The sequence below is a fragment of the Nicotiana tomentosiformis genome, chromosome 8 (assembly GCF_000390325.3).
Source record: "Nicotiana tomentosiformis chromosome 8, ASM39032v3, whole genome shotgun sequence".
Lineage (NCBI taxonomy): Eukaryota > Viridiplantae > Streptophyta > Magnoliopsida > Solanales > Solanaceae > Nicotiana > Nicotiana tomentosiformis.
Window position 1 is genome coordinate 26,283,766 of NC_090819.1, and position 9,570 is coordinate 26,293,335.

Genomic DNA, 9,570 nt, shown 5'->3' on the forward strand with positions numbered 1-9,570 from the left:
GGAATCATGGGAGGATCGGTTTGTGAGTTTGACAGCCTTCTCCAGGTTCAGAGAGTAGTGGCCCTATCAATCGCTCATACTTGTGCGACAGTTCTTAATTAAGGATTTGGATATTCACAATCCAAATGTCCTTAGACAGTTCCGGGAGCGCAAGGGGTGGATATGGTTCACCTAGAGTGTCAAGGATGCCAAGGAGCACTTGGTACGAGAATTCTATGCCAATGTGGCACATATCAAGAAGGGTACAAAAGTTACCACAGTGTGGAATTTGAAAGTTAGATTCGATCGGTGCACTCTGAACCAATACTTGTGATTCGAGGAGTTAGAACCAGTCCAGTACTTGGAAAAGCTCTGTAAGGGTGAGGCAGTTCGCCCTTGGCTAGCAAAGATATTGGCAGCTCCAGGACCACCACTACCGTTGATCACAAAGGAGGTTCCCATTGCTCGGGCCACCCTCAATTTTGAAGCAAAAGGGTGGCAAACTTTTGTGTGCAGCCTCTTAGACACGAGCCGAAATAAAAAAAATCTTCCCCTCCCCCGAGCAGTTTTGGTGGCATCCATCATGGCCGGGTACCCAATAAATATGGGTGCCATCATGTCGGCCAATATGCCGTTGGTGGTCTAAAGAGATGAAAGTTCCTATCCATATCCCAACACACTCACAGCATACCTTACGGATGCAAAGGTGGAGCCGAGGAGTTTTGATCAAAAGGTGCGGGCTAAACATCCCTTCTCATGGTACTATTTGCAAGGTCTGGGAAACCCAAAGTTCAAGGGTAAGGAAACTACCACCGATGGCCAGTCTTATGAGCCAATGGTGGTGGTTACAGATTCAGCTGTTGAGCCTTCTACAGCTGCCATGCCTTCCACAACAACCGGTCCTTCCACCGAGGCAGCTGACATACCACCACCTTCACCTTCTAGACCATCTACATTAATGCCAGTGCCTGCCTCTTCCACATATCCACTCACTGTGCTGTGAGTCTCTCAGACATTGGTGAGTTTCAACAACTGGATGCAGACAGCTACTTCAAAGTTGTCTGACATATCCAGTGTTGTTGCAGCACAGTCCGCTACCCCAGTAGCACCTCAGGTACCTCTGTCAATGGAGGAAACTTTGAAGAAGATCCTGGAAAATCAGAAGACTATCATGGGTGCAGTGGTGGCGCACGGGAGAGCTATTGAGGAGTTGGGCAAACAGGTGAAGAAGATGCGGAAATCTCAGGCATCAAAGAAATCAGTGGAAAGATTGAGCACCGAGATGGCCAAGCTTGCATCAGCTGGGGATATTCCCCTTGACCTTCTGATGGAGACAACACTAGTAGCGCCAGCAGTTCCACTAGTACCTGAGACATCAGAGACAGCAGCTGGCCAGTCTGAGGAGCCGGACCCTGCTGCCCACACTGCTGAGGAGATGCTCCAGATGTTCACCCACCCCATTATTCGCCGACCGATAGATGATGAAATCCAGTTGGAGCATCTAGAGGGTACTGATGATGCCATGTACACTGAGACCACATAGGGAGTTCTTTTCACTCTCTATCCTTATTTTTGTTAAGCATTGAGGACAATGCTTATTTGTTTTTTCAGGGGTGTGGTCTATTTTGGATAGTTTATTATGACATTGACATTGACCTTTAATAACTTTAATACTCTTTTTTATTTTATCTTTATTCTCTCTTTTATTATGTATATATTCCTTCCTTTCCCTTGATGTATATATTCATTTTCCCTCGGTTTGTATATTCATTTGTCTTACTTTCAGTAGTTTATTTTATAGCTTCTGTAGTTTGTTTTTCTTAGTAGTATAACTTCTTATTTACTTTAATAGCTTCTTTTTGATTTGGTATCTTCTTGTTATGTTTAAGTGATTAATAAGCCTTTCATTTTCTTAATGCCATGGTTCTTTCCAAAGGTGGGTTTTGTGTGAACCAGGTGGCTCTTCCCAACGATGGATGGCGTGACAACCTTCTTAAGGGATTGAGTCCGTTTTTTTGTGTAGGAAAAAAACAGTAGTAATGAATAAAAGGGTCTCAAGCATGCTTCACTTGGTTCCAACACATTTACCTATGACCTTATAGTTAAAAACAAGTTTTTGGCAGAAAATAGCTCTACTTTTGATTTTTTGACTCTTGTGTTGACTTAAGCATTTATTGAGTGGTTCAGTCGAGCCATTTGTGATTTTCAATCTTAAATAGGGTTGTTGTGGGACCTCGACTCCGTTCTCTTTAGCAATCTAGTAGCGTGAGAGGTGAGATATTTAGTTGCAAGTCCAAAGTACCCGTGCTAATAGTCTAGAACTTGCCCCGAATGTTTTTCTAGGCAAAATTCTAAGTTTGGCTTGGCTTGAGAAATGATTGTAGGCTCTCCTTGATCCAATTTGAAATCTTCCATAGCCTACCAATGTGATATCACTAGTCAACCCATTTGAGCCTAAGCTCTTTTTCATTTAATAACCACGTTACAAGCCTGTACCCGTTTGTAATGACCCTCTCTTATCACCCGATCTTTCCTTGGCACTCTCAATAAACAATTAGCTAAAACATAAGTTTGGGGGAGAGACGAGGAGTTTGAAAGTAATATAAATGCACAAAGAAGAGGAAAGAAATGAAGAAAAGGGAAGGCAAAGAAAAGAAAAAAAAGAACAAAATAAATAATGCCAAAAAGAATGTGAATAAAGTAAAGAGTTGAAGGGATTCAAAGAAAAACAAGGATGAAAGGCATGGAGTAAACAAAGAAGGAGAAAATGAATATCATGACCAAGAAATAGTGACGTTAAGTCTCTCTAGTTTCCCCGAGGAAAAAGAAAATGACTCAAAAAGTCGACAAAGTATGAGCCAAAAAGAGAAAATGGAGTGCTTAAGGAAAGACGATAATCCAACAAATCCTACCTTAGTCCAAAAGCCTTCATTATATCCCGAAAAAGCCCTACATGATTTCAAGTCGAGTGAGCTTACATAAGTGGTGATTTACATAAGGGGCAAGCATATGGTACTCAGAGCCATACTTGTGATATTCTTTTGAGAGAGATGAGCGAACTTTTCACAATTCTTGAATTGAGTGTTACATTCTAAAGTGAGATATGCTAACGGAGAGTAGAGGAGGAGGAGTTTGGGATCCACAATTACCTACATGAAAGAGCGAGATTCCTTGATGAATAAAGTCAACTCTTGATGCTCTAGTATCACATTAGAACTATTGTACTTAAAAAGTCAAATCATTGCGTTGTTGATAATTCATAAGTGTGGTGGGTAATTGTTTGTCCCAATTGATGTGTGTTTGATTCACCTTAGGCCAGCTGAAATAGCTTTTTTCTTGCAGAGGTGGAAATTACCTTATTTGCTTGAGGACAAGCAAAAGCTTAAGTTTGGAGGAGTTGATAAGTAGGGATTTTGACTACTTATTTGCACTCTTTTACTTTCGTTTTAGCTCAAAATTGCTTAAAGGTATTCCTGAAAACTGATGAAATGTGCTTTCTTGCAGGAGTGTTGGAATATGAGTCCAAGAGATGAAAATCAACTCAAGAAGGAGTAATTTTGTACAAGGACCAAAACAAAGCAAAAAGGGAAAAATGCGGACCGCACAATATTGAGTGCGGCAGCAGAACATGAGGAAGCCTCTGACAAAATTGCTATGCAAAGTGCGGACCATACAATTATTATGTGGCCGCAGAAGATGAGGTTCAGAGAGATGGATTCTGGGGTCATGAAGAAGTGCGGACCATATTATTATTGTGTAGCTGCAGAATCAAAAGTGCGGCCGCACTTAGAAATATGCAGTCCGCAGAAGTCTTGCATGTCACAGCTAAAATTTGAGAGTGCGGCCGCACTCAGAATTGTGCGGACCGCGAAATTTGAAGAATTGCGGCCGCAACCCAGAAATGTGCGATCCACAGAAGTCCATCCTGTCAAGCTAGTGTCAAAGTGCGGACCGCATACATAATTGTACGGCCGCAGAATCTCTGCAGGGGCAATTTTGTCTGATAATTTCAGCTGGGTATAAATAGCTCTTTTTGTCAAATTTAGGTTAAGCAGAGAACACCTGAGAATAGATAGCCGTTTTTCTTTACTTTTTTGGGTAACTTTGTAATAGTTTATCATTTTAACATTAGATTTTCTTCTCTTAATCATCTATTATGAGTTTTATCTTAGTTTCTTCTTTAATTTCTTCATTTTCTATAACTAGCTAAACCCATTGTGACCCAACCCTAGTATGGGTACTTAATGGGCGATTGATTTAGGGGTTATTTATGATTGGGTATATGATATTTAGCCTATTTCTTGCTTGAATGTGAGAATTGATGGTTGCAAACATTAATTCATGCCTAATTGACTTAGTCTCGACTTGAGAAAGAAAGACTAAGTCTAGGAAAACTTGGCTAACAAGAAATTGGAGTGAAATCAAGAAAATGGTATCCCCAATTAAAGGGTCGAATCTAGAGATAGTAAGACCCGACTTGAGCATCAATCACTTATTTTGTAAAATACCCATTTTGACTTGAGAAAGCCAAATTGGGCAAAATCACTCAAACTACCGAGAGGTATAGAGTGAGTAATCGCGTGTGATAGCTACATTGTATCCCGATCAACCAAACATGCCCTAAAGCTCTCAATCCGTTAGGTAACCAACTAGGTGGAAGTTACAACCCTAGATCTTTTATAATCTGAAAAACAACAACACCAAAAACATTGCCCCTTAGCTTTACAATTACAAGAATTAGCATAAAAATTAGAAGTAGAAAAGAAACAATCAAATATGAGGAAGTGCAATCTTGGGCACATCATATACTTAGACTAGGTATATACCTAATCCAACATAAAGCTCTCTGTGGAATCGACCCCGACTCGCGTTGGGTATTTATAATTGCATCGACCGCCTTACAATCCAAATCGGTGGTGTGAGTTTGGGCGACATCAGTCGCTCCAATGTTAACACAAGAACATCATGATAACGGAAATGTTGTCACATGTTGTGCAACAGTTTCCTTCATATATGATGACTTGCTATTGTGGTCTAGGCCACATAACAGACCTTTGTTCGTTGTAGGGGACATTCAGGAACAACATCTCAGTCGCATACTTGTTGATGATGGTTTGGCTGTCAACATTATGCCAAAGATGGTCCTAAAAAGCTTGGGTTCTCTATCGATGATCTATCCAAGAGTAACCTAAAAATCCAAGGTTTCAACCAAAGAGGACAACGAGCCATAGGTATGATCCGCATGGAATTATCCATTGGTGAGATGAAGTCAAACACCCTGATTGACATCATAGATGTTAAAACATCATGCAACCTACTGCTCGGACGTCCTTTGATTCATAAGAATTGAGTGGTATCATCTACTTTGCATCAATGTCTGAAGAAAATAAGGGATGGAGAGATAGTCAAAATTGATGCAGACATCAATCCTTTCACTAAGACGGAGTCATACTTTGCAAATGCAAAATTCTACCTAGATTCTTGTGAACCAAGTGTGGAGAAACCATCATCAGTCGACGAAGTTGATGTCAAGTCAGAAGAAAAAAATGAGGCTCAATGGACTACCACCAAGCTGCCTAAGAAACATCATCTGAAGGTGACATGCAAACAAAGACTGATAAAGAGCTTCTAGTTTTTTGCTATGTTCCACGTGAGCGTCGAAAGAAAGGGCAACCTTTGCTACAGGAATGTATTCCAAAGAAGCAAATGAGTCACAAAGATATCTAATATTTGAAGGAGCATATGACTGTCCCAGTCCCATACATGACTTGTGAGTCTACTAAAGGCAATCGACAAGGTAATAAAATAAAAGGGCACTATGATCCTAAGGCCTTCATACAACTTGAAAAGTCTAGTTATGACTTCTCCAATCCATCAAGAATAGGAGAACTCAAAGACCAAGTCACTTGTGAAATACATGGGCTCAATGAGTCCAAAATGAAGTTGAAAATGCAAGGACACTACATCGCCACTCCAAAGTTTGGGTTGGGATTCAGTTTGGCAGAGCCTCTTCGAATTTAATCTAAGACAAGAAAAGAGATAGCTTCATCACAACACAACTCGGTAGAGGAGATGAAGGAAGTTAAGGGCAAGAAAATAAAACAACGGGCTTCAGTGTTTGATCGCATTGGAGGCTCAACCCCTCATGTCTCGGTGTTTGAAAGGCTAAGTAACAAAGATGAACGTGTATCTTCCAAACATCTAAAATAAGTTTCCACTACCTCAAAGAACTCTGTCTTTTGTCACCTGGGAACCACAAGGAAGTCACCTTCTAGAAAGATACTGTCAAAACATAAGGAGCAAGTCCATGAGGAGCGGGATCATTTTGAAGTTGTTGCTGACAAAGAAATCTGTAGTGCTTTCCCATCACATATGAAGAGGAAGTCTATTTTGTGAATATCCACAGATGGTCCACTGAAGGTTTAAAGGAGAACCATTGTTTACACTTGCCAACCTCGTAAAGAAGCAGAGAAAGAGAAAGAGAAAGAAACCAGGCCGACCATCCAAGGAAGTCGAAGAGAAAAGTCACACTTTGTAGAAACATCCTATCACATAACTGTGGAAGATAGCCCATGCCTTGACTTTGATGATGAAGTCCACGAGGCTCCCCCTAAACTAGAAGATAGCGGTCAATCAACTATGGATGAGCTTAAGGAACTTAATTTAGGCACTCCGAAAGATCCACGCCCCACCTTCATTAGTGCGCTTCTTACGCCTCAGGAGGAGGAGGAATACTCCAAGTTATTGACAGAGTACAAAGATGTCTTCGCTTGCTCGTATAAAGAAATGCCTGGTCTTAGTCCTAAGGTAGCCGTTCATCATTTAGGGATGAAAAGTGGAGCACGCCCTGTGAAGCAGTCACAACGCATGTTTCGACCTAAGCTAGTACCACAAATTGAAGTCGAAGTCAACAAGCTCATTGAGGTGGGATTTATTCGAGAGGTGAAGTACCCATCATGAATATCGAATATTGTACCCGTCAAGAAGAAGAATGGTCAAATACGTGTTGGTATTGAGTTTCGAGACCTAAACAAGGCATGTTCGAAAGATGACTTTCCGCTACCAATTATTGAACTCATGGTTGATGCTACAACAGGGCATGAAGCTATGTCATTCATGGATGGGTCCTCCGGATACAATCAAATCAGAATGTCTCCAAAAGATGAAGATTGTACTGCTTTTCGAACTCCAAAAGGGATATACTGCTACAAAGTGATGCCCTTCGGTATGAAGAATGTTGGTGCGACCTACCAACAAGCGGTGCAAAACATCTTTGACATCATGCTTCATTAGAGGGTTAAATGCTACGTTGATGACTTAGTGGTGAAGACGAAGAGTAGGAGATACCACCTTGAAGACCTTAAGATGAATCCACTCAAGTGTGCATTTGGAGTTACCTCAGGAAAGTTTCTTGGCTTCATTGTGCGTCATCGTGGAATTAAAGTTGATCCCACAAAGATTGACGCCATTCAGAAAATGCCCGAGCCAAAGAACTTGAGGGAGCTTTGAAGTCTATGGGGAAACTTAGCATTCATCTGGAGGTTCATCTCTAATCTGGCCGGGTGATGTCAACCTTTCAATTATCTATTGAGGAAGGATATCCCTTTTCATTGGGATCAGTCATGACAAAATGCTTTTGAAAGCATCAAAAGGTACTTGCTGAATCCACCTATGTTAGGGGCACCAATTCTTGAGAAGCCATTGATACTCTACATTGCAGCACAAGAATGCTCACTTGGGGAACTACTTGCTCAAGAGAATGATGAAGGAAAGGAATAAGCCTTGTACTACCTCAGTCGAACTCTGATAGGAGCTGAGTTGAACTACATGCCTATTGAGAAAATATTCTTAGCACTACTTTATGCAATAAAGAAACTAAGGCATTATTTTGAATCATACACCATCAAACTCATCTCTCGAGAAGATCCTGTGAAGTTCGTGATGACTCGACCTATTCTTTCTGGATGCCTAGCAAGATGGTCCATATTGGTTAACTAATATGAGATCGCATACACATCTCAAAAGGATGTGAAAGGACAAGCACTCACCGATTTTCTAGATGATCACCCTCTTCCGGCGGGATGAGAGCTTTCTGATGAGTTTCCAGATGAAGACGTTTTGTTCGTTGAAGAATTTCCACCATGGACAATGTTCTTTGATGGATCCGCACGACGGAGCCGTGCGGGGTAGGTGTTGTGTTGGTCTCTCCAGTTAGACAAATCTTGCCACTCTCCTTTGTTTGAGGTGAAACATGCCCCAACAATGCTGCAGAGTACCAAACTCTGATCATCGGTCTTGAAATGGCCTTAGGCAAGAAGATTCTACAGTTGAAGATATACGACGACTCTAAGTTGATCATCAACCAACTTTTGGGGATTTACGATGTAAAGAAGGAAAATCTTTTGCCATACCACCAATATGCTTCTTGTTTACTCGAAAGATTCGACCAAGTGTTCTTAAACCATTTCCCAAGAGAAGAAAATTGCATGGTTGATGCTTTGGCTAACTTGGCCACGACTATGGCACTTGGATAGAATGAGTCAACAAAGGTACATGTGTGTCATCGATGGGTCATTCCTAGACTTCTTGATCTTCAAATCAACGAAAGTCATCATACGTCCGTTGGGATGATTGAAGGCAACCATTGATACGGTACCTTGAACATGGAAAGTTACCCGATGATCCGCGACAAAGAACAGACATCAAGCGAAGTGCACCATGATTCATCTTCTACAAGAGGACATTATTTTGCCACTCTTTTGAAGGACTATTCTTGCGATGTCTTGACAAAGAAGAAGCCCACCAAGCGATGGAGAAAGCACATTCTGGTTCATGTGGAGCACACCAATCTGGTCCTAAGCTCCATTTTCGCATCAAGAGGATGGGCTACTACTGGCCGAGAATGGTGAAGGATTGCATGGAACATGCCAAAAGATGACAAGTGTGTCAATTCCACGCCAACTATATCCACCAACCTCCAGAGAATCTTCATCCAACTGTAGCTTCATGGCCTTTTGATACATGGGGACTTGACGTTGTTGGACCGCTTCCAAAGTCATCAAAAGGACAGATGTACATATTGGCTGCCACATACTACTTCTCTAGATGGGCTGAAGCTGTTCCACTCAAGGAAGTAAATAAGGAAACTGTTGCCGATTTTATCAAGTCGAACATAATTTTTAGGTACGGCATACCAAGATACATAATCACAAATAATGAAACACCATTTGACAACAAGCTCATGAGGAGTCTATGCGAGAAATTTGGTTTCAAACAACATAAGTCTTCAATGTATAATGAACCCGCCAACGGCCTTGCTGAAGCTTTTAACAAGACGCTTGGTAACCTTTTGAAGAAAGTTGTTGCAAAGAACAAGAGAGACTAGCATGAGAAAATTGGTGAAGCTTTGTGGGCATACCGGACAACCTTCAGAAGTGCTACACAACCAACTCCTTACTCTTTGGTGTATGGCGTAGAAGCAGTCCTTCCATTGGAGCAACAAATTCCATCACTGCGGATCGCAATCCTAGAAGGAATCACGTCCGAAGAGAATGCTCAGATTCGCCTAGCAGAGTTAGAGGCATTGGATGA

General features: G+C 41.4%; 1 protein-coding gene across 1 annotated transcript; it reads left to right on the plus strand.

The window, feature by feature from the left end:
- Positions 1 to 9,049: 9,049 nt before the first annotated feature.
- On the plus strand, positions 9,050 to 9,364 carry LOC138897220 (uncharacterized). The gene has a single exon (XM_070183183.1). It carries the CDS (start codon positions 9,050 to 9,052, stop codon positions 9,362 to 9,364), a length of 315 nt encoding a protein of 104 aa, XP_070039284.1.
- Positions 9,365 to 9,570: the final 206 nt, after the last annotated feature.

Bases quoted from the DNA above. Each gene is read 5' to 3' on its own strand.
- LOC138897220 (XM_070183183.1), top strand. From the start codon at position 9,050: ATGTACATATTGGCTGCCACATACTACTTCTCTAGATGGGCTGAAGCT.